The sequence below is a fragment of the Artemia franciscana genome, chromosome 20, assembly GCF_032884065.1.
Source record: "Artemia franciscana chromosome 20, ASM3288406v1, whole genome shotgun sequence".
In the NCBI taxonomy this organism is placed as follows: domain Eukaryota; kingdom Metazoa; phylum Arthropoda; class Branchiopoda; order Anostraca; family Artemiidae; genus Artemia; species Artemia franciscana.
In genome coordinates, this window is record NC_088882.1 from 10,061,951 (window position 1) to 10,088,699 (window position 26,749).

Below are 26,749 nucleotides of genomic sequence, written 5' to 3' on the forward strand. Positions count from 1 at the left end.
TTCTATAGAGGGTAAAAAGCTCCTAGACTTAAATTCTATAGAGGGTAAAATGCTCCTAGACTTAACTTCTATAGAGAGTAAAATATTGCTAGGCTTAACTTCTATAGAGGGTAAAATGCTCCTAGACTTCACTTGTATAGAGGGTAAAATACACCTAGTCTTAACTTCTATAGAAGATTTAATGCTCATAGACTTAACTTCTATAGAGGATAAAAAGCTCGTGGACTTAACTTCTATAGAGGGTAATATACTCCTAGACCTGACTTCTATACAGGGTAAACTACTTTTAGACTGAAATTCTATAGAGGGTGAAATACTCGTAGATTTAACTCCAATAGAGTAAAATACTCCTAGACTTAACTTCTATAGAGGGTAAACTGCTCCCACGTTTAACCTCTATAGATAGTAAATGCTCCTAGACTTAGCTTCCATAGGGAGTATATGCTCCTAGACTTAACTTCTATGGAGGGTAAATACTCCTAGACTTAAATTCTATAGAGGGTAAAATACTCCTAGACTTAACTTTTATAGAGAGTAAAATGCTCCTAGACTTAAATTCTATAGTGAGTAAAATACTCCTAGCATCACTTCTATAGAGGGTAAAATGCTCCTAGACTGAACTTCTATAGATGATAAAATACTTCTATACTTAACTTTTGGAAAGGGTAAAATACACTCAAAGACTTAACTTCTATAGAGGGTAAAATGCTCCTAGACAACTTCTATGGAGGGTGAATACTCCTAGACTTAAATTCTATAGAGGGTAAAATGCTCCTAGACTTAACTTTTATAGAGAGTAAAATGCTCCTAGACTTAAATTCTATATAGAGTAGAATACTCCTAGCTTAACTTCTATAGAGGGTAACATGCTCCTAGACTGAACTTCTATAGAGGATAAAATACTTCTATACTTAACTTCTGGAAAGGGTAAACTACACTCAACGACTTAACTTCTATAGAGGGTAAAATACTCCTAGACAACTTCGATGAAGGGTAAAATGCTCCTAGACTTAACTTCTATAGAGGGTAAAATGATCCTAGATTTAACTTCTATAAAGGGAAAAATACTCCTAGACTTAACTTCTATAGAGAGTAAAATCTTCCTAGATTTAACTTCTATAGAGGGTAAAATGCTCCAAGACTTAACTACTATAGAGGGTAAAAGGCTCATAGGCTTAATTTTTATAGAGGGTAAAATCCTCCCAGACTTAACTTCTATACAAGGTAAAATGCTCCTAGACTTATTCCTATAGAGGGTAAAATGCTCCTAGACTTAACTTCAATAGAGGGTAAAACGCTCCTAGACTTACTTCTATAGAGGGTACAATGCTCTTAAACTTAACTTTCTTATTCAAATCTAGTCAATAGATTATTTTACAGTTTAATATAAGCAATGCATTTATTACGTTTATTCCTTTCTGGAAAGGTAAAAATTATTTTGTTCTTTGTGCTCTCGATGACGGGAGTTAACCATGTCACCATTATCATATTATATCACCATTTTGCTTGTAAGTGAGCATTGTGTCTTCTGTGGAACTTGACATTCTTGTAGCCGCACTTCTTCTCAAACGAGCATAATCTTCTCGTATATATAGTATATTACATTAGTTATCTATTTCTATTTACATATTTGACAAGAATGTCAAGTTTCGTAAAAGACACAATGCTCAATTACAAGCAAAATGGTGATAATAATATGATAATAGTCAATATTGTCAATAATAGTCAATAATATGGCAATAGTCAATATTGTCACCGTTATCATATTATTATCACCATTCTGCTTGTAATTGAGCATTTTGTCTTTTATGAAACTTGACATTCTTGTCAAACGAGCATAATCTTCTTGTGCATATGGTATATTGTATTAGTGATCTATTTCTATTTACATATTTACAATCCAGAGGGTGAATTAACAATGCAGTTTTAATGAATAAAAATACAGGGAATTCGCTTCTGTTTATTTAGGTATATAAATAGATATAAAAATTTAAAATTATATATATACATAAATACAATTTTTTGCTTCCTTATTACAGTCTGAATAAATAAATTAAGGGATTTTTCCAGGGGAGGCCTGGATTTTCCATGTCTGGATTTCCAATATATTGTAAGCCCTTTTTCGCAAAGATTTCCTGTTTTCCAGTAACCTGTCGATTCCCTGTAACCTATCGATTCCCTGTAACCTATCGATTCCCTGTTACTATCGTTCATAGTGTTGCCAAATTGAATAGAAAAAATGGCTAAATTGCATTTACAACTAACACCACAAGCGGTAGAAGGTAGAATTAACAGCATACATAGCATTAAGATTTTACTAGGAAACACGAGACAGCACTGTTTGTTTCAGGTGTCGCCCTGAGCTTCCAGTGCTACCAGTACCTTAAAAGGAAAAAAACACATAGTAGCTATCTTACCCAAGAATGGTTCCTAACAATTTAGGAAGAAGAAGAAGACGAACCAAGGATATATTCAAGATTGTTGTAAAGTAAGATGGTACCACGTCTTTCGGTGAATTTAACTGAAGTCGTAATACCTCCAAGAGAACAGCAGCACAAACACCAGGTATTAAAGGCCCATAAAATCGTAGTAATTGCGAAAAAACACCAAAGATGTTGAGTTTTAAAGTAACCAAGTAGTTACATTGAGGATTAGTAGCAAAATATAATTTCGGCGTTTCAAGGGTTGGTCGATCTTTCGGTTTTGGACGATGTAGTTGCAACGCCAATGTTCTTGAAGCATTTCTCCTAAATGAATGCGGCGGTTAGTAATGATAAAAACTTAAAACACATATTTTCAAAAACGTTATCTTCAAATGTTCTAATTACTACAGCCAAAGATGAAATTTAGGGGGAGGGATCATGACATTCAACAGTAATTCAAAGGCTAGAGAAGCTTTTATTCAAGGGCTAATCTAAGGCCATAGCGTACAGGTAGAACATTTGGAGTAGCCCAACTCGGACGTAGCCTTGGTATGAAATTGGGTCCAGGAATTTTGTTCTTCAGGTGTAGTGACGGTTCTGGCCTCTCTTGTACCCGGGGCAAAATCTCGATTAGCGCCCCTCTCTTCTCCCGAAAAGTTTCAGACCAAATTTTAACACAGTTTCCATTTATTAACAGTTTTCATTTATTAATGAAATTTTTATTTATTTACATCTGACTTTTCGACATGAAATTATTTAATTTCATTTATTTAAGTGCGACATTTCTACATGAAAGAAACTGGAAGTTCGAAGGTATAATGGCACCTACAAGTGTTCAAGGTCCTCATAAACTTCACTTGAAACAACTTCATAAACTTCTTTAAGCACTGAAAAAACAAGAGCTGCCATACCCCCCTATCCCCTAGAAAGAATCCTCCCTATATTTGGAAAATGCGTGTTTCATAAACAAAAATTACATTTCTGGTATTTTACTAGAAAAATTGAAAAGAACAACAAATTCACCCCCCACCCTGGATTTTGAAAAATACAATTTCCCAAAGTATCTGCTTTGTTCCATTTTTCTCATTCACTATTTGAATATTATCCTCCATTGGCTTGTCCTTTTATTTCTCCATTTTTACGTCTTTGTTTTTCGCTTCGACAAAATAACATATAATAACAACAAAATAAGACTATATGCTATATATGATTCAGAGATTATCAGAGCCTATACAGGTTTCACACACCTATATAAGGCATAATCACAGTGACATCACTTGTGGGACCAAATATTTGAGATCCTACCTTAGAAGATAATATTTTTTTCCATAAATGGCTATCTTAAGATAATGCAGTCACACTTATTTTCCAAGTTAAATAATATAAATAGTGTAACTTGAAACATAGACAAAACACGACTCAGAGAAATTAGCAGCAAAATAAACAAGCTAAAAACAAGTTTTAACTAACTGTAAGTCAAAACTTAGGGAGGTTTTTCGTCAAAAAGAAGTAAAAGTAAGTGAAACAAGTTGAAAAAAAGTAGGAAGAAAAAAATTGCAAAATTTAAAAAAATCGGTAAGTTCAAAGTTTGTAATGATTTTTTTTTTATATTTTTATAATTAATAACTATAAATGTTTATAATAATATACTATTAATACATCAATTATATATTAATATTATATGTAATATATATATATATATATATATATATATATATATATATATATATATATATATATATATATATATATATATATATATAATGATTTTTCATACTGTTATAATTAATAACTATAATGTTTATAATAATCTACTATTAAAATATCTACAATAATAATAAATATAAATTTGATAAATACTTTTGAAATTTAAATTTATCCGTTTCTTATACAAATTCCATACGGGTTCAAACCGATGTCAGGTTAAAAGAGTATTAATTTTATTGGCCTATTTGTATAAGGAAGTACATATCATAAATCTGTTACGCATTGAATTTTAAACTGATTTACTTTCCATTTTTCAAATAAACAGTTCTATTTTCTTTGGGGACTTCTACTGCCGCCGCCTCTACCGAACATTAAAAGAGCGAAATAAGTGTTATAGTCAATATTGTATACAAGGAATATTAGTCCTAGTCCCTCAGTTTACAGGTTATCAATAGAAAGTCACTATTTTGACAAAATTTGCATTACTGTCGAAAATAAAATTAGTGAAAACTATCAAAAGGGGAGTGGTCTTGATTAAAATTTTATCTTTAGCTTCAGCATGTCAGAGAATCCTTGTGCAAAGGTTCGACTTTCAGAAGCTAATAAGGCCGATTAGCATCCGAGATCAAACAATTTCAAAATCAAACATGAATTATAAATGAAACGTCAGTCAAAGAAAATTAAAAATAAAAGAAAAATTTTAAAAGCAAGTTATAACTAACAATGAGTCTAGGTAAAAAAAAAACTTAGAAAATTAAAAGCATGAAACGCACAAAAACATAGAATTCAACATGTGTCAAAATGAAGTAAAGACAAAAGAGATAAGTCAAAGCAAGTGACAATATAAGAAAAGCGAAAATGTTAATATATTAGATTCATTAAGTTCAAAGTTAGCCATCAAAAGTTATTTTCTCAAAAAAATTTAAAGATTTTAGAAAAGGGGAAGAAAAACCCCTTAAAAGGAGATTGATTTCGATGAAGATTTTGCCATCATCTTCTTTAAGAAATTTAAAGACTTTAGAAAAAGGGGAGAAACACCCCTCAAAAGGGAAATGATATCGATGAAGATTTTGTCATCATCGTCAGCATATCAGATAATCCCATAGGAGAGTTTTGACTATCAAACGAATGAAGCCCAATTTGGCTTATCAAATTGGCATATCAGATAATCCCATAGGAGAGTTTTGACTATCAAACGAATAAAGCCCAATTTGGCTTCCAGATCAAACCATATAACACTAAAAAAAAGAAGCATAGGGCGAACAGCATAAATTTATGCCTATATTTGTACAATACTTTTGCCAATTGGTAACAAGGAAATCAAACCAGAGTTTTATGCTAATGGGGAGGGGGGAGAAACCTAGGTCCAAGGTCACACAATAGAGAATACGCTTACGTTTTTTCGTTGTTATGCATTGTATCCGACAGGTTCTGTTACTAGTATATATACACAGTAGCGTGCAGCAACAGTATTTATTTATTAACTATTAATTTAGTTTACATATCATCTATTTATTCAATTATCATAGTTACTTTTAGTTATCTATTAATTTATTGGCTCATCATTGTTTCTAGCCTTTTGTAAAGGAGCTGACTTAATATTTTTAGAACAATCATGGAATATTAAAAATGAACATCATACATAACTTGACAATTATACAGGCAGAATAGGAGCCTAAGGAAAAGCCTATCAGCACCACCTACAATTTTTCATTTGTTATACTAAATTATGGTTATCATCTTCAGTAATGCTACAAAGAAACGGCTTGTACGTCTAGATAATAGTAAGAATGTAACAGAATGTAATAAGAATAACAGTAAATCATGACCATTGTGAGCAATCAAACTTTTTATACAGCTTAAAAAAATGTCTTAGAAAAACACCTAGACACAGTTATCAGCGAAAAAGGCACCAATGACAATAATCTAGAAAGAGAGGGGGGGGGGAATATATTTTTGAAATCTAGGAGGGACAGTTTTTTTCGAATTTTTGGAAAATACTTTTCACTAAAAGATACTAAAAAAAAATTTTTTTAATGTAGGAGTTAGAAGAACGGGAAATCTAGGGGAGGCACTTGACTACCTACTCCCCACGTCTACCCCAGGATTTGAATCCATGAAAATAAATAAAATGAAATAAGCAAACGGAAAACAAGAAAGAATAAGATGAAGCACAAAGTGAGAAGCATAAAACAAAGCAAGTTGGAAAGCAACAGTATATATCAAAATTAAGAACAAAACAAGCAGGAATCTGTAGGTAATTGTCAGTATTTGGAAACATTCTACCTTAGAGCCTCGGTGACTCCTTCATTGCTCCAAGGAGGAGCAAACCAAATAAAACCAGCACGTCGAGTCTCTCCACTGCAACTAGTTTCTATAGTAAGGTCAAATGACTGCCAAGCCTTGTCCAACCCAACTAAATCATATACGTTCATAACAGAGCCTTGGTCTATAGGCAAGCCAACTCGTGTAGTTGGTATTGGGGTAGTGAAGTCTATTTTGCGATGACGCTCACTCTCAGCATAAATATCAATGTCTAACCAAGCCTATAAAATGAGCCTTTATGTGTTTCAAACGAATTTAGAATGAAGTATAGCAGCACTTTCTTGAAATCTAAATGAAATTACTAAAATTAAAACTTAAGATATATCTCAAACTCAAAATTTTGACTGGACAAGAAAAAAATACTATTTTTTATACATTTTTAGAAATTAAATACTAAACTTGAGCAGCAAATGTAAAGTAAGTTTTAATTGTGGTTTTTCACACAAAGGATATCGTGTTTATCTTGACATTGCTAAGTGTCTAACAAATAAATAAACAATAAACAAATAACTAATTTATATTTATATACAAAAATATCACATAAGAATTTAGAATCCTTCATCCAATAGCAATTTTAGTCAGTTAGATTCTCCTTTGATACTTAGTTTTAGCAATTACATTACATTTCGCTGGGGACGGCTATTAGTCATATAGCCGAAATATTCACTTGTGTTGTGTTTCAGTCACATTCTGCAGAAAACTCCTCGTTATTTTCCTATACTTCGTGTAAATGTTTTCCCTAGATAAGGAAGTCTTGTTATAATTTCATTTTTTTATTCCTTCATCTTTTAACTTTTTTTTCTTCTCCATTATTTTGTCAAAACATGACAATCCCCAAATATATCCACTTTTTCACTTTTGTAGTTCTTAATTCGTCGTTAATTCAGCAAAGAGTTTTAAGATGAGTTAAATTATTCTAGCTTTGTTTGTTTTGGTATTCATACTATATTTACTACTACTACTACTACTAATAACTCACTGCAGCACCAAGCCGCCTGAGGCCAACACAGCTACGCACGCTCCTCCTCCAACCTAATCTATTTAAAGCCTCCCTCTTTACACCCTCCCAGGAAGTTCCCATTTCCTTTAAATCCTTATTTATGACATCCTCCCAACCCAGACAAGGACGACCTGCTTTCCGTGTAGCCCCAGACGGTTGGCCAAAAAGGACAATCTTCGGTAATCTGTCATCCTTCATCCGTAGAACGTGGCCTAGCCATCTCAACCTTTCTTTCATTATAGCCCCAGAAAGCGGGATTGAACCACACTTTTCGTACAACCTACTGTTTGAAATACGGTCAGTCAGCCGGGTACCCAGAACAATCCGTAGGCAATTTCTCTGGAAAACATCTAGTAAATTTTCATCTGCTTTTCGGAGTGTCCATGCTTCAGAGCCATATTTGACCACTGTCATCACTGTAGCTTCCAATATTCTAATCTTGGTTTGTAGGCTTATCTTTCTATTCTTCCAAACTTTTTTTAACTGTGAAAAAACACCCTGAGCTTTAGCTATTCTACTTTTAACATCTTCACTGCTCTCACCATCTTTACTAATAATACTACCAAGGTAACTGAAGCTCCCAACCTGATCAATCTTTTCGTTACCTAAGGTCACCTGTTCATCTTCACTTATTCCTAACCTTAGTGACTTAGTCTTCTTAACATTAATTTTCAAGCCTATTTTAGCACCCTGAACTCGTAAAACCTCTAAAAATTCATTCATTTTGCTCACACTTTCATCTAATATGCTTAAATCATCAGCATAATCTAAGTCCAGGAGCTTTCTTCCTCCCCATTTGATTCCATGGTCTCCAATTGCCTTTCCTGTGCTCCTTAAGACGAAGTCCATCAAAATGATCCATATAAAGGGGGATAGAACACAACCCTGCTTAACTCCTGATTTAATACAAAACCAGTTGCTAACCTCATTTCCTACCTTAACCGCAGCAGTATTATTCTCGTACATAGCGCAAATCACTTTAATGTATTTTTCTGGTATACCATATAACGATAAGACCTTTGTTAACGCTGTTCTATCAACAGAATCGAAAGCTTGCTCATAATCGATAAAACTAAGGACCAAAGGTGTTTGACAACGAAGGGACTTCTCAATTATTAACCTAAGAGTGAAAACATGGTCGACACATCCTCTACCTTTTCTAAAACCGCATTGTTCTTCCCTTAAAACTTTGTCTACAGCATGTCTCAGTCTAAAAAGTATCATATTACTCAGTAATTTGCTACCTACAGAGACCAGACTAATGCCTCGATAATTCCGACATGCTGAGGTCTATTTGTCACATAGCCGAAAATTCCCTTAAGTTGTGTGTGAGTCACTGTCTAATTCCTCGTTATCTTCTTATATTTTGTGTAACCATTTTCCCTGAATAAGAAATTCTAAGACTCAGCCCTCCGCATAATCTTACGTTTATAGCGACGTTTTTTATAGCTTCTGGTAGTTGGGAGACAGTTCACTTTCTTTTGCTCTTACGATGAACTTGGCACCCCGGATTTGGACCCCTGTCCGAAGGGCGTGGGTTCAGTTCCTGGTGTGGCCGATTATTTGGTTTGGGATGGGGACAAGTCGCGTGACTCTGTAAGCTCAGCCAGAGTCCAGCCAGCTCTAAATGGGCACCCGGAGAAATCTGGGGAAGGTAATCAGGAAGGGTGTGTGAAAGCACAGAATGGACGGCCCCCAAACCCCCATTGCACTTCCTGGCTAAAGGGCGTTTAAACGGAGATCAACACCACCTGTTTGGATTTTAAAGGTCTAGTGCCGCATCTTTTGCCTTCAACTTTACGACTAATCTGTCACAAGAAAAAAATATTAGCTTTGTGTCTGGACTGAGGTCATCTTATTATAAAATGCCAGATTAGATTTAAAATTGGACTAAATACAATTTGCTTTTCAGCATATTGGGTACAATAAATACCTTTCTAGAAAGCCTTTGGGGAACGACAAAAACAACATGGGTATATCCACTTTTGTACACCTTGGCCAAATCAAGTGTAACCATTTTCCCTGAATGAGGAAGTAGGGTTGTCAAGTAGGTCAAACTCTTTCCAGATTCACTGCAAAAACAAATGAAAGTTAGTATTATGGACTTCAGACATTTTCATGCAGCATTAACTGAACAATATTTAGGCTTGCTTTAGAGATAAGTGATAGTGAGATAGATAGTGGGAGAGATAGAGAGATAGTGGAGAGGAGAGATAGAGAGAGATAGTGGCCAAATCAACGTAACCATCTGCAATCAAGTGTAATCTCTGCAAGTTAAAGTTTTCCTATGGTTTTCTGAACTATCAAGAAAACAGGATCAGTTTTTATTTTCTACGGTTTTTCAATTTACTCCCATCCATTAGCTCATACCATCTTTAGAACCTACTGCATAAGCAAGAGGGTAGTAACGGCGAAAAATTTCCTCTTACTTAGACTTCAGTCTTCCGAGGCGGACAGGCAACCGTGGCAATAGCAGTGCCTTTTCAAGACAGAGCACTACTTACCACGGTAACAGAGCACAGTCACTGTAGGTCTGAACAAGAATTTTATGTCCCTTCCTGAGGCATAATGTCTTTTTCTTAAAAAAGGTGACGATTAACGAAAATAAACCAATGGAATTAAAGTAAACTTTTTAACTTTTTAGTATAGAGCGATCTCTATTTTTCTCTTTGATTTAACTACTAGCTCCATAGCTCCGCTGAAAATACATTTGATTAATGACGCCTAGAGTCGTTGATATGGGATTTCCCCTGATGAAATAGATGTATAAGCCTAAAAATACGCTATGAATTTCCCCTCCATACCCCCTAAGAAAATTGAGTTGAACCTCCAACCCACAGATTTTTTTTGAATAGAACAATGCAATAAATTACCTGAAAACACACTCCATTCTGCAAAAACCAAGACATTTTCAGAACAAGTAGCAAAAACAACGACAGAAAAAAATTGTTTACACTACAGTCAATAACCTTATGCTGGAATACAAGGTTGCATACACTAATTACTTGTAGATGAGTCACTACTTGAAATTCCATTCACAGAATATTGTTACTGCCATTTAATCCCTTTATTTGTCATATAAAATGGTCCTTTTATTGGATAAATTTTAATAAAATAATAAAAATTTTCCTTTTAAAAAAAGTAGAGCTAAGAGAAAGAGTCAAAGTTTAGCGTACAGAGGGAGGCGTTGAGGAAGAAAAGCCCCTTTCATAGACGGAGTAATTTCTGTTCGTTTTAAGTTTTAATGTCGCTTCTTACTTTCATTTGAAAAAACTTGTTTTTTTTATTTAATAAGTGTTAAGGAGCGCTTGTGGCTCCTGCTTTACTATTCTGAGCAAATGTACGACATCATTTTCGGAAAGCCAATACCAAAGCCTCCTTGGAGGTGCATCGATTCACGAGAGTTTAGGGGAGGAGACCGGTTGCATTTTTAATCTTGGGGGGGGGCAACTTTGTTCTTTTCTTTAATTTCTTTTGTCGAATGAAAATACCAAACAAAGTATATTTCGATGAAAATTAAAAAGGATCCAATTTTCAAAATCTACGAGAGGGGGAGCAAGGAGGCAATAGCCTACCCAAAACTTGGCACACCTGCATCCTTGAACCAACAAAATCAAGTTGACAATAGGTACATACTTTGTAAATACTTTGTAGGGATAATAAAAATCTAGTCGCTTAAGATCTTTACCAAGGTGTGAGGGAGAGTATTCTTATACTACTAGTGCTGCTGATAATTAACTGTAGCACCAAGCCGCCCAAGGTAAATACAACTGTGCACGCGGTTCCTCTACTCCGACCAGGTTAAAGCTCCACTCTTTACTTCCTCCCATGAAATCCCAGTTCTCCTTAATTCCTTTATTATGACCCTTTCATAACCCATTCGAGGACGTTCTACTTTTTATTAAGGCCCAAAGCACAGCTCCAAAGTTATGGTAATCAACTTTTTTTTCATAAATGTGCTTTGGACATAACTAGAAAGTGGGACCATACTTTTTGTCCGGCTTATTGTTTGATATACCTTCATAAGTACCGAATCCAACCTGGGGTAATTCCTCTAGACAACATCAACAACAGTTTCTACAACCTTTCGAACTACCAACAGCTCATATCAGTTACCTTATCATAAACTGGCTTGAGAGACTAAATGACTTTAAACTGACTTTAATGTATCTGACTATTTGAATTGGTCCAAAGTTGATATTCATATATAACCAACTATCGACGACCACTAAAATCCCCTGCAAAAACTACCCTACAATTGGTGATAAACGTATCAATAACTGATGATCAAATCCGCAAATAAAACGGTGCCACTTAAATGGAATTGCCAGCAAATACCAGAGCACAAACACAAGTGTAATGCCAGTAGAAAGTAAATTACCAAAAAAAAACACTATCAATAGAACAAATAGAAATAGAAATTACCAATATCTTACGCTCAGCTTATAAGATGAAGGGAAACAGGCAAAGACCCAATCTTCAGCATCCCAATAATAGGCAATTGCAGTTAATAGATTATGACGTGGATTTTCACCCGCTTGAAACATGTAGTATTCTGTGTTGCCCTCAGGTGCTCTCAAAGTCATCTGTCGCATTATGACCTCTCGCCAGCGGGCATTATTATCAAATTGGACCTTACGCTCAGATGGACGGTTTTTAATGCTCTTTCCTCCATTTCTCTGGAAAAAACAATAATTTTGTTTTCTTTTTGATCAGTGATTCTTCACAGAAAAGGAAAGGGTAGAAAGAGAAAACCATAACAAAGAAAAATGGAGAGGCAGGGAATAACTACTGGTAAAAACAAAGCACTGTAGACTTCAAAAAGTGAGCTAAGCTTAGGATTGCCACTGATCTTAAAAAAATAAGAAAATCGTCCTAAATTTTAAAAGTTTGAGAAGAGATCCCAGAAATGAAATTAAGTTATTTTTTATTGTTTTTTTCTTTAAAATATCAATTTACACAACGCACGCAATTTGATAAGCACTAGTAAACTGCCTAATGGGCCTGTGAGATCAGTCATGGAAAAGACATGTTGTTTTTTTATTATAACGATGGAATATCTACATCAGAATCACACTTGTCACATATTTGCATTACAGAAATGGTTTCTAATACTCTCAAACAATCTTAGCTAGCTTCCAGTCCGTCTTTTTTTTCAGTTTTCTTTTTTATTTGAAACGTTTTATTGAAACATACTTGAAACATTTATTTGAAAGAAACAATTTATATGGATGTAAAGAGCAAACAAAAATACTAACAGGATGGAAAATTCAGTTAAATTTCTCTTATCTGAAAGAATATCGATGATTTATCGTTGGAAAAAAAGGGGAGATCGAAAACATGAAAAAAGCACATAATTAAGCCAAGCTTTCACATTTTTACACAGGCAGATTATCTCTAGACTAATTTAAAAAGAAGAGATCCCGCTGCCAATCCCCAATACCCTCTAGCACAGGTAAAAAAAGAGTAAAAGGTAAAGAATATGGCATTGGACTTTATAGTCCCTATCGGCGGTGCTGATCTCCGTTTCTCAGCCCTTCAGCCAGGAAGCGCAATGGGGTATTGAGGGCCAACCATCCTGTGCTTTCGCACACCCTTCCTGTTTACCTTCCGCAGATTTCTCCAGGTACCCATTTAGAGCTGGGTCGACTCTGGCTGAGCTTACAGAGTCACCCCACTGACCCCCGTCCCAAGTTAAATAATTGGGTACACTAGGATTCGAACCCTGGCCCTCTCGGACAAAGGATCCTGAATACAGCGCACCAATCCACACTCGGCCAGACGTGTGGAGTCAGACAGGAGTTAGCACAGGGGAGTTAGGGGAAAATAGTAAGCTAACCTATTTTTCCAATTATCCCCAACAGTATAGGCTTTTGGGGCTAAACAACCATTAGAGTTCTTGTTTAACAATTATCTAAGAGAAACAAAATGATTGATTGACTTACTGAATTGGAAAAAAAGAAAAGGTAATAAGTCACATTTCTACAGGGAAAAAACTGCTTTTACAGGCTGGGAAACTGTTTTACCGCTGTGTCGGAACTTAACAAAAGTTTTCACGTTAAAAAAAATTCACCAGTATGATATTCTAATTTACTCTTGGAGCGATTCCGAGTTGTTCTAATTTTATATTGATCCTAAAAAGTATATTATCAAGACTAAAACTTCAAGACACAGGTAGTGCTACCGAACTAGGCAGCAAAAAAACAACAACAAAAAACAAGGTCCAATGGAAAGAAATCACAATTTAATCAAATTTATAGCTAAAATTTAGCGATGGTCATAAACCAGTAGAGGTGGTAACCGTGGTTAATTTCTATGCTCATATTGCAAATTTGTCATAGTTAGACAATTTCGATCCAAAAAAAAAGAGCTAAGAGCTCATATGGCACTTGTGACGAGGTCGGAAGAGCCACGAGCTCATATGGTATGAGCTCTAGCAAAATTCTAAGAATCAATAGATTGATTTAAAAGGAAAATCAGAGGCTAATGCCGGTTGAGATTTAAAATAAGAGCTCTGAGTCACGAGGTCCTTCTAAATATCAAGTTTCATTAAGATCTGATCACCCACTCGTAGGTTAAAAATACCTTAGTTTTTCTAATTTTTCCTCTCCCTTCAGCCACCAGATGGTCGAATCGAGGAAAACAACTTAACCAAGTCAATTTGTGAAGCTCCCTGACACGCCTACCAATTTTCATCGTCCTAGCACGTCCAGAAGCACCAAACGCGCCAAAGCACTGAACCCCACCCCCTAACTCCCCCAAAGATAGCGGATCCAGTCAGGTAACTTCAATCACGTATCTACGACATTTGCTCATTCTACCCACCAAGTTTCATCCCGATCTATCCACTCTAAGCGTTTTCCAAGATTTCCTGTTTCTCCCTCCAACTCCCCCCAATGTCAACAGATCTATTAAGGATTTGATCTAAGAGCTCTGAGACATGAGTTCCTTCTAAATATCAAATTTCATTAAGATCCGGTCACCCGTTCTTAAGTTAAAAATACCTCAATTTTTCTAATTTTTTCCAAATTAACAACCCCCAGCTCCCCCAAAGAGAACGGATCCGTTCAAATTATGACAATCTCGTATCTGTAACTTGTACTTATTCTTCCCATCAAGTTTCATCCGATGTCTCCACTCTAAGAGTTTTCCAAGATTTCCGGTTTCCAAGATTTCTGTTTCCCCCCTCCAGCCCTCTATGTCCCCATATCCGATTCGAATTGAAAATGGAGCATCTGAGACATAAGATTCTTCTATATATCAAGTTTCATTAAGATCCAATCACCCATTCGTAATATACCTCGATTTTCACGTTTTCCAAGAAATCTGGTTTCCCCCTCCAACTCCCCCCGATGTCACCGGATCTGTTTGGGATTATAAATGGGAGTTCTAAAGCATAAGATCCTTCTAAATATCAATTTTCATTAAGATCTGATCACCCGTTGGTAAGTTACGAATACCTCATTTTTTCTAATTTTTCCGAATTACTCCCCCCCCCTAACTCCACCAAAGAGAGCGGATCCAGTCCGGTTATGTTAGTCACGTATCTTGGACTTGTGCTTATTCTTCCCACCAAATTTCATCCTGATCTCTCCGCTTTAAGCATTTTCCAAGATTTCCCCCCCCCCACCCAATGACACTGGATCCGGTCGGGATTTAAAATAAGAGATACGAGTTACAAGGTCCTTCTAAATATGAAATTTCATTAAGATCCGATCACTCCTTCGTAAATTAAAAATACCTCATTTTTTCTAATTTTTCTAACTACCCCCCCCCCAACTCCCCCAAAGAAATCGAATCCATGCCGTTTATGTAAATCACGTATTTAGGACTTTTGCTTATTCTTCCCACCAAGTTTCATCCCGATCCCTCCACTCTAAGCGTTTTCCAAGAGTTTAGGTTCCCCCCCCACTCCACCGAATGTCACCGGTTCCGGTCGGAATTTAAAATAAGAGCTCTGAGACACGATATCCTTCCAAACATCAAATTTCATTAAGATCCGATCAGTCGTTCGTAAGTTAAAAAAAACTAATTTTTTCTAATTTTTCTGATTTAACCGTCCCCCACTCTCCCCCCCCCAGACGACCGAACCGGGGAAAAGAGAATTTCTAATATAATCTGGTCTGGTTCCTGAAACGCATGCCAAATTTCATCCTCCTAGGTTACCTGGAAGTGCCTAAACTAGCAAAATCGGGACAGACAGACCGAGAGACAGACAGACAGACAGACCGACGGACCGACAGAATTTGCGATCGCTATATGTCACTTGGTAGATATCAAGTGTCATAAAAACTAAAGAGACGCTGCAAAAGTCAGCAAATCACTTAAAAATAATAACAGATATAAGTGATTTGTTAACTTCTACAATGCCTCTTTACTGTAAATCCGGAGCGAGGTCCAAATATGCATTGTCTAAATGTCTCCATTAAGGTCTAAATATACATCTTAATTTACATTACCTCCGAATCAAAGGAAATTCCTTTAAATACTGTGTTTGCTGTGCCACGAACCTCTCTTCTTTATCATTATACAAAATTTTATGAATCTTAACGGAGTTCAGTATGATTCTGAAATTTGTGAAGTGGTTAACCCCTTTTTACCCCTCCCGTTTGCCGAACTATTTTATTCTACTTTTATTAATCCACGTTTTGTAGACCGTTATTATTATATTGAATATATTACTTAATTTTCTGTAATTGAATATTTATAATTCTGCCAATTCTATATATTCTGCTTTTCACTGTAGTACTAGTATTTGAAGAGTCATGGTTTGAAAGGTCAATCTTGAAATATCATGGTTTTGACATATGTGAGATGATGGAAGGAGTATGGGGCCGTTTGAAGACTGGTATAAGAAAATCCTAGATTTTCTGCTTGGTAACAGTAAGAGTCAGGAAAAGAAAGAATATTATGATTTATATAAAATCAACAGATCGTTGTACTGTTCTCCTGTTGTGAAGGCGTTGCCTTGTCTCTAGTTTTTTTTTTTATTCCGTAGTTGTCTTGTTATGTCGGTATTTTCTTCCTTGGTAAAGGTAACGGTAAGAAACATAAGTTTGGATTAAGCAGTTAAAAATTAATTTTTAAATTGATCCATGAAAAGTATGTTTTGGCTTCCTTAAAATACCGAGACTCCTGCATATCTTCATTTTGATCAAATCAAGTTTGACGTTTGAAATCCATGTTTTCATCAATAATAATCTAAAATACCGATATATAGCTCTATCCCATTGGACTGGTGAACTTAATATAATTTAGTATAGACCTCAGAAACTCGTGAAAACAGATAAAAAATTAACTTAGACAAACTTTTATATCAAGTAAAAGAACATAAAGCGATAGATCTTTCCTCTTTAACTATAGCATCAAACATTAAATGCGCATGGTCGCTCGCAACCCATTTGTTTTTTGAAGCCTACTCGATTACGATCAATATCCTAATAGTCAAAAATCCTGTATAGACCATACAAAAAACTTGTCAATTATAGAATTCAATTTAACAGTCTATAAAAATCCAAAGATCTGAGATCAATTATACCATATTTTAGAGAATTAGGAGATGATTACAAGATTAGAAATTACCACCCCAACTCTACAAAAGAGTAAGAGAAGAATTACTATGCTTATCAAAGATAATAAATAAATAATAATATACAATAGCAACAGATGAAAGCGAATTATTAATTCCTGTTACATTTCTTTTATTTCTGTGTATGCACAGTTTCAATTAAATTTTGCTAACTCCAAACTTTAACCAAAATAAACAACAATTTAGAAGTATACGGGGCTCATAATGATACACATAAACCATAAAAACAGACATGACAGATTTATAACCAGCTGTCACAATCAGTTTAAAAGCAAAAACCATGAAGAAAGAAAAAAAAGGACACATCAGCGCTATCCATGCAAAAAGGTGATTTTCCTTCTTGTTCAAGCCAGGGGTTGTAGGTTTCCGACGTAGGGTTTTTGGCCAAGGCGATTCCAAAGATGTACTTTTCGTTTCGATCCGACACTAATTCCAACAGGTTCTAGGCTATTTTCAAAATTTTCTTAAATTTGTTTTCAAAATGACATTTTACTATTAAGAATAATCGATATAATAGTTACTATACCTGAATCAGCTACAAATGGCAATTTTTCTCGCTATAAAGTTTTTTTAAATGCGTTTTCCAAATTTTTGGTTACTGCAAAAATTTGTAACCAAATTTTTGGTTCTTTACTGCCTCTGCTAAAATCGCTAGAGCACATTTTTATTGGTGAGTTTGAAGCTGGACAAGATACGTGACGAAAATAGAAACAGCTAAATACAAGTTTACAAAACCCTATCTTCCTCCCCTGGCCTACTCTGCTTGCATAAAATTCACTTTTTTAGGGATTTTCGCATAGGACAGTCCCCCTCGTATACAAAATAAGTTGTACTCGATTTTGATGTCACTCTTTACTTTCAGTTAGAAAAAAAACTTATTTTTTTTATTTAACTTTGACAAAATAAAGAAATCGTTGTTTTGTTCATCTGTTGTGGTGGTGTTGCTTTTTCTCTTTTCTTCCTTTGTTATTTATGGTTTTTACTCCCCTGTGCTGTAATTGTTTAGACTTGACGAGTTTACAATAAATTAATTGTTTCATTCAAAACACCTAAGGAGCAAATACTATCAATTGAACAATTGATAAAAGTACTTTTACTGAAGGTGTAGGGTATAAACTTAACTTTTTCCAGAAGTTTCACACGACACCTTTGGAATTACTGACCACTTTTACAGGTAAAACAACAGCTGTCAGAGACAGGAAAAACCGTTGTCCTACTTTTCTACATTGTATTAGTTCTTTAGTTGTTATGTTAATAGTTTATATATTCTTTTTCTGTCATTTATACCTTTTGTTAGTATGCTGTATTCGTTAAACTTGGAAAGTTCCCAATAAATCCATTTATTCATTCAAAATATATAAAAAACAAATAAGACAGGAAATAAATTTAGCTAATTGATAGAGTTTACTTTGTTTGAAAGTGCAGGATGTAAGTCTATTTACTCACAGAAGTTTTACAAAACATCTTTGGAACTAACAAACGCTTTTAAGGGTCAAACAACAGCTCTTACACCGTTTCCTCTGGAAACCAGAAAACCGTTCCCCCTTTCCCATGTTTTTTTGTTCCGTAGTAATCTTATTTTGTTAATAGTTGATATTTTCTGTATATAATCTATACAGTTGATATATCGACATATTTTAAAGACATTTGTTGTTGTATAATATGTATATATATATATATATATATATATATATATATATATATATATATATATATATATATATATATATATATATATATATATATATATATATATATATATATATATATATATATATATATATATATATATATATATATATATATATATATGTGTGTATATGTATATATATATATATATATATATATATATATATATATATATATATATATATATATATATATATATATATATGATCCCTCTCACGATATTTTAGAATCAATGGGTCGATGCAATCACCACTGGGGAAAACAACAACAAAAAAACAAATAAACACGCATCCGTGATCTTTCGTCTGGCAAAAATACAAAATTCCACATTTTATTGTTAGGAGCTTGAAACCTCTACAGCAGTGTTTTCTGCCTGTGACTTTTAGGGTGTGTTTATCTCTTTTTTTCGAAAATCAGGCAAATTTTCTCAGGCTCCTAGCCTTTGGTGGGTAAGACTAAACTTAATGAAACTTACATATTTGAAATAAGCATAATAAGCCAATTCTTTTGATATATCTATTAGTATCAAAATTATATTTTTAGAGTTGTGGTTACTTTTGAGCCGGGTCGCTCCTTACTTACATACATATATATATATATATATATATATATATATATATATATATATATATATATATATATATATATATATATATATATTCAAACGGAAATTAAACGTTGTTGTGCCCTTTTTAAGCGACCAAATAGATAGAGGGCAACTAGGCCCCCTCCCCCACCCCCTTTTTCCCAAAATCCTCCGATCAAAGTTTTGATAGCCATTTTGTTCATAATAGTTGAAAGGCCTAATAACTATGCATTTAGACATTACATACCCCGCCCCCACAGCATTAGGGGAAAGATCTTTGAATTATAAAGTTTGCCCTTTGTTTACGCATAGTATTTGTTATTGGGAAGTATGCATACATTTTCGAGTGGGGGGACGAATATTCTAGTGGAGATTTTCCACGGGGGAATTTTCTATAGGGAGGGAAGTTTCGAGGGGATGAACTTGTCAGGGGAAATTACATACTAGAGAATTTGCCATAATTCCTATACAAATTTTTTTTTTCTATTTCTTGCTTTCTCTTTTCCGTCTCAATTTTACGCGTGGAGTTGTTAAGGGTAATTGTCCAGAGTAAATTTTCACCAGGATTGAACTATCGACAGGATATTTCTGTGGGGAGGGGGTTTTTACGTGGAGGTAGGGCAGATTTCTTGGCATTATTTAAAAACGATCAGAAATTAAATTAAAAAAATGAGTTTTTTAAACTGAAAGTAAGGAAAGACATCAAAACTTAAAACAAACAGAAATTATAACGTATATGAGGAGGTTGATCCTTCATCAACACCTTGCTCTTCACGCTGAACTTTTGTAGTACTTTTAAAAAACCTTTTTATTGTTCTGATCAGACGTCACTTGTGTTTCAGAAGTTGTTCTTAAAGAATTGGGACAAAATTCAAACTTTAGCGTGAAAAGCCGAGGTGTTGAGGAGGGGAAAGCCCCCTATATATACATAATCATTTCTGTTCGTTTTAAGTTTTAATGTTTTTCCTTACTTTCAGTTGAAATAAAGCTCGTTTTTTTATTTAATTATCTATAATAATTGACATTATCTATCGTTTAGAGTTTTTGCTCTCTCTGTTTGGTAATTGTTGAACTTGATGAACTTCTAATAAGTTCATTTATTCACTCCAAACATTTAATGAATAAATGAGATGGAGATCGACTAAACAAATTGATAGATTTTACTTTATCTGAAGGTGTGGGATGTCAATCTAACTTTTTGGAGAAATATTACGTTACACATTTGGTACTATCAAACCTCTGATCCAAACGGAAGTAAGCCGAATATTTGTGGATAGAAATATACATTTTTTTTATCCATTTTTGATATTGTTTTGTCCATTTTTGACATTTGTTTTTTGGGACGACGAGGCATCTTGCCGCCAGCATGAAGCTATTTGCTGATTTTTAAAGTTCTATGACTTGACTTAATATCCTACTCTTGCGTTCTGTATTATGTAAGAAATACCTATAAAATTAAGCTGGCCGGAAAAACAATTTTTGAGCTCTGAACCAAACAGAAGCAAGCCTAATGCTTATCCATATGGAGACATTTGTTTTATCAGAGGACGGATTTATCTGGTCATCGAAGTGACACTATGTCCTGAATTTCAAAATTCTGAAATTTGAGTAAATTTCTCACACTTGTGTTCCAAGCTAGATAAAAATACCTATGAAATGAAGCTGACCAGAAAAAAGAATTTTTAAGCTCTGATCCAAACAGAAGGAAGCCTAAAGCTAGTCCATATGGTGACATTTTTTTTCATCAGGGGACGGGGCATCTGGTCATCGAAGTGACACAATGCCCTGAATTATAAAATTCTGCAATAAGAGTAAATTTCTCACACTTGTGTTCCAAGCTAGATAAAAAATACCTACAAAATGAAGCTGACCAGAAAAAAGAATTTTTAAGCTCTGATCCAAACAGAAGGAAGCCTAATGCTAGTCCATATGGTGACATTTATTTTCATCAGGGGACGGGGCATCTGGTCATCGAAGTGACACTATACCCTGAATTTCAAAATTCTGAAATTTGAATAAATTTCTCACACTTGTGTTTCAAGCTAGATAAAAATACCTATGAAATGAAGCTGACCAGAAAAAAGAATTTTTAAGCTCTAATCCAAACAAAAGGAAGCCTAATGCTAGTCCATATGGTGACATTTTGTTTCATCAGGGGACGGGGCATCTGGTCACCGGAGTGACACTATGCACTGAGTTTCAAAATTCTCAAAATTAACTGAATTTTTCATACATATGTTCCAAGCTACATAAAGTAAAAATATGAAATTAAGTTGGCCAGAAAAACAAAATTCCTTATCCAAATACAAGCAATTATCCAAAGCTCTTATCCAAATAGAAGCAATTGAAGCAGAGCCAAAAAATGTCCTATAAAGACATTCTGGCGATGAGATCTGGCTGTCGATGTAATTTTATGTGTTGAATTTTGGACCCCTTGTCTAAACCCCGAAGTTCTGAACCCTGTTTCAGAGTTATATTATAAATCAAATTTTTGGCTTGGTATGTGTACTTTCCATTAAATACATTATAGAGAAAAAAAAATCAGACACTTTTGTCATGCTAAATAAGACTGTGTCCTAACACAGTCTTCAAACAAAAAAAAATCAAACAAAAATCTTTTGTTTTGAACTTTGTTTAGAAATCAAGATATCTATTGAAATTTGGACTGAGGAGGAATCTACCTTTCTGTAAGACATCAGAGACTTTCGGCAAAATAAGGAAAGAACAACGTAAAACAACGTAGAACGCTGTAAACGTAACAACGTAAAACGCTGTAAACGTAACAACGTAAAACGCTGTAAAACAACGGAAGATTACAAATTGACTGTCATTTGAGCATTATATTTGATGTAAAGATTTTATTGACTCTTAGATTTTGATGTTTAATTGAAGTACGTTTTTTGATATTTTTTTTCCCAATTTACTAGCCTTAGGCATCTGTGGTAATTGGCTCGGCGTTACATGGTTCCTGGAGGTCTTCCAGAAACTCCTAATTTTAATTTAATATTGTTTTTCACCATCAAAATAAAACGTTATCCCGCTTTCTTCGATTGCTTCTACACGTGCTCCTATTTTAATATGGATTTTAATGAGATTTGCAGGGAAAGTTGTAGTGCTATATAATTCATATTTTTGGGACGCTTTCACTCGTGATCTAAATGTATACGTAAATCCTTCTTTAATTCAGAGTAGATGGTAGGACTTAAAACATATAAAAGAAAAAAGATTTTTCAATCCCCTTAAAAAACACAAAAATACCTTTAATAGGTGATATTCCAATGTTTCTCGTCGTTTTCTACTCTCAACATAGATCTGGCGCGTTTTTGGGTCTACTAAATCGAAAAGAGACCGTACTAAAGTTAGCACAACTTCTTTACACCAAACAATGCACAGATGGTCTGTCTCAAGCCAAACACCAGGGATGTCGGTTGTCTGGAAATTAAAATACTTTAAAAAGAAAGAGGGTACAGAGAGAAAGAGACAAAAACCAGAGAGAGACAAAAGAAACAAAACACCAGAGATGTCAGTTGTCTGGAAATATAAACAGATTAGAATGCCTAATAAACGGAAAGAGGGTACAAAGAGAGAGAAACAGACAGAGAGAGAGAGAGAGAGAGAGAGAGAAAGTGAGAGGGAGAGACAGAGATAAAAAAAAATACCAGGGATGTCAGTTGTCTGAGAATTAAAATACTTTAAAAGGAAAGAGGGTACAGAGAGAAAGAGACAAAAACCAGAGAGAGAAAAAAGAAACAAAACACCAGAGATGCCAGTTGTCTGGAAATATAAACAGATTAGAATGCCTAATAAACGGAAAGAGGGTATAAAGAGAGATAAACAGACAGAGAGAGAGAGAGAGAGAGAGAGAGAAAGTGAGAGGGAGGGACAGAGATAAAAAATACCAGGGATTTTAGTTGTCTGAAAATTAAAATACTTTAAAAGGAAAGAGGGTACAGAGAGAAAGAGACAAAAACCAGAGAGAGAAAAAAGAAACAAAACACCAGTGATGTCAGTTGTCTGAAAATAACATATACAAATTAAAATGCTTAAAAATAGGAAAGAGGGCCCAAAGTGAGAGAGAGAAAGAAAAAAGACCAGGGATGCAGTTGGCTGAACAAATTAAAATACGTAAAAAAAGGAAGAGGGTAAAGAGAGAGAAAAAAAAAGGTAAAGGTAAAGGATACGGCATTAGACTTTACAGTCCCTACCGGCGGTGCTGATCTCCGTTTCTTGGCCCTTCAGCCAGGAAGTGCAATGGGGGGTTGGGGGCCAACCATCCTGTGCTTTCGCACAGGATGTCTGGAAATTAAAATACTTTAAAAAGAAAGAGGGTACAGAGAGAAAGAGACAAAAACCAGAGAGAGACAAAAAAAACAAAACACCAGAGATGTCAGTTGTCTGGAAATATAAACAGACAGACAGAAAGAGACAGAGAAAAACAGAGAGGGAGAGGGACAGAGGCGCTAGGGGTGTCAATTGTCTGAAAGAAAAATAAGATACGTAAAAAGAAAATAAATAGGGGTTTAATTTTCAATGAACTAAAAGAAAAGGACAACAAATAAGTCAACTAAAAACAACATTTGTAAGAAGATATCCCGATCCCTTGAAGAATTAGGAACTGGGAAGTCACTTTCACGGCATTTCAGTTTTATTATTCATTACATTTTCCTCAGCCTTTCCTTTTAAGTTACAGTTGTTTTGTACGTTTGTGCTTTATTTGCTTCTTTTGTTGCAATGGAAAAAACCTGTTATTTGAAAAATTAAAAAATATTTAAATTATTTGCATCTACTTTTCCTTTAGAAAAAAAGCACACAAACAAGAATATTAAAAGCCAGTGACAAGAAGAAGGATAAACATGCAGATAATTCCGTCGAGACCTCCACCGTCCTTAGTGCACAAAAGTAAATAAAGAAAAGAAAAATATACAAATAAAAGTATTAAGGAAAACATAAAAACAAAACAAAAGTAAAAAAAAAACCCACTAAATTAAAAGAGGCCCGCTCCTAGCAACGGTGTCATGCATAGCCAATGGAGTTTTAGAAATTACTTATAAAAAAGAACAGAGATAGAGAAAGAACAACAGAGAGATAGCGATAGAAAGAGAGAGAGAGAGAATATAGGGAGAAAAAGAGAAAGAGAAAGATAAAAAATATGTACCAAGACACTGAGGCCATCTATATCCGTATGTGTCAGCCCGGATCGAACTTGAAAATCTCTCAGTCCGCCACCAATCGAAGCAACAATAAGTCCGTTCAAATTCTTCGCCTTGGAACTATAATGAGTGGCAAATTTGCTGTAAAATCTTCTTAAAGCATAATCAACAGGAATAATCGGATCCTCATGGGGAGTGGCTAATGTTATGATAGTATTCACGTGGTTCGATTCGAAGCTACTATTGGTAAATATGCTTTTCGCAATTATACCACCCTAAAAATAAACAAATTTATGGAAAAAAAATATAACACAACTTGATTCAAAAATAGAAATTGCAATCGTTATTGTTATTTGTAAGATAGTTAGTAAGTAGAACATAGTGTACAACGAGCATTAATTATTAGATTATATACACTAATTAATTGTTTTATAATGGAAGAAAATTCTGGCTAATGGAAAATTAAAAGAAAGTACGGACTAATAACTTTAAACCCCCAGAAAGATGATTTATATAAGGTAGTGAATAACTACGACTAGGATATGTCAAGACGCTGCAATCAAGCACAAGGGGATTAGAAGTTGTATCAAAATTACTTAATGATCAACTTAAGGAAGTACTTAAGGAACCTAAGGAAGTACTTAAGGAGCTTATGGAAGTTCTTACCCTACTTAAGAAAGGTACTTAATGATCAAGTCACTTAATGGTCAAGCAAGTAAAAGTTGATGCCTAACAAACGCGTTAAGCATTTAACAAAATGAAAAACAAAACTAATTTAGTAACTAATTAAACTAAATGAAAAAAAAAAAAAAACATTTAACAAAACTAAACCATATTGCATGAATTGATTATTTACTCCAGCATGGATATTAAAAGGTTTAAAGAACAACAAAGAGAGAAAGCTCATTGAAGAAAATAAACAAACAAGACTGGTTAGTAGAGAGAAAAGATAAAACGAAGCGCATATTTCACCTGTATAAAACGAGGCGTCTTCAGTAACAAAAAAGATAAGCTAAAAACAAATAAAAACCACAACTAATATTAACAAACTACAATTGTCGCGACTGGTTTACATAGGTCACTGTCACTAGCAGAATTACTTCGGTGAGAACACAAAAGCAACTGGATAAAATAATATAAAATTGAAATAAAGTTATTTATTCTATTACAAAATAATCATTTTGTTTGCTACCATTGATGCAATTCTCCTTGGAGAATTGATGCTTGGAGAATGCTTCCAGAGCCATTGATGACACACAGAGGGCCAAATTACCGTTTCAGTTACTGAGTCTTTTTGCAGGGACATGTGGCAAACCCGTTGCCCAGCCTTGCGGTAGCTGGAATCGAATCCAAGGGCCCGTATTGTCAAGCAGAGCATAAACCCACTTTGCTACCCCATGGTATCATAGATAATAGATACAAATGGTTAATATAGGCAAGCATTTTAAAACTTCATTTAACCAGTGACGTCCACTGAGAAATGCACATACCCCCCGACCCTTCAATATTTTTCAACGTACGCTTTTTGGTCTTTTCATTGTAAGATTCAAAAAAATGACGCGCTGACCCCCCCAGATTTTGAAAAATACATCTTGTCCACCCTCCTAAATATCCATGAATTGACGCCACAGCATTTAACTAGGCTACATAATTTTAGATTTCACAGTCTTACACACAGTCTTTGGACAGTCTTAATACTTTGCTGCAGCGAAAGAAGCTATGTTAAAAAAAAATTGTAGGCCCTTCTGGAGAGCAAAGAATAAAACCTTCTAAAATACGAACTAATAAAAGTTCAAATGGGGATAAATCCCTTTATTTAGATAGTGACAAACAGGTACAAAAGCCCAGATATTTCAATAGCATATACAGCGACCGTCATCAGTAGAAATACTAAAAAAATAAAACTGAAACTAGCATATTTATACAAAACAAAATAAATAACTTTGCGGGTCATTCACAAAATAACGAGCTTCCGGATTATTCAATAGATTTTTTTTTTCAGAGAAAGTTCAATGACAAAGTTAATTCAAAATTTTGATGTAAATTTCCTTCTTTAATCTTAATTGAATGTAAAACAAATTTCCAAAAAAGGTGGTAAAGCCTTCTGTGTCTTCTAAATTGCAATGGAAATGTTACGTTTATAGTTGTAAACTTGGTTGGTCTCATTTCCCCATATATACAACGTAGCACACGCAGTCCAGACGCGAAGCCAGAGTTTAGCACGATTTTTTTCGGCTTTAAGACCCGAGTCTTCTATCCAAATTGGACTTCGAGTTTTGA

The 26,749-nt window shown here is 34.5% G+C and overlaps 2 protein-coding genes across 2 annotated transcripts in view; one reads left to right on the forward strand and one right to left on the reverse strand.

Annotated features, from left to right (window-relative positions):
* Nucleotides 1–26,749, forward strand: part of LOC136039740 (septin-2-like) — a 249,200-nt gene that overhangs the window by 167,510 nt on the left and 54,941 nt on the right. The gene's annotated exons all lie outside the window — the stretch shown is intronic.
* LOC136040417 (GPI inositol-deacylase-like) overlaps nucleotides 1–26,749 on the reverse strand; it is a gene marked incomplete in the record, with an annotated part of 65,923 nt that overhangs the window by 26,831 nt on the left and 12,343 nt on the right. The window contains 6 exon segments of the mRNA XM_065724691.1: nucleotides 2,418–2,747; nucleotides 6,417–6,676; nucleotides 9,389–9,527; nucleotides 11,881–12,134; nucleotides 22,578–22,751; nucleotides 24,475–24,744. Coding sequence (XP_065580763.1) covers nucleotides 2,418–2,747; nucleotides 6,417–6,676; nucleotides 9,389–9,527; nucleotides 11,881–12,134; nucleotides 22,578–22,751; nucleotides 24,475–24,744 — 1,427 coding nt within the window.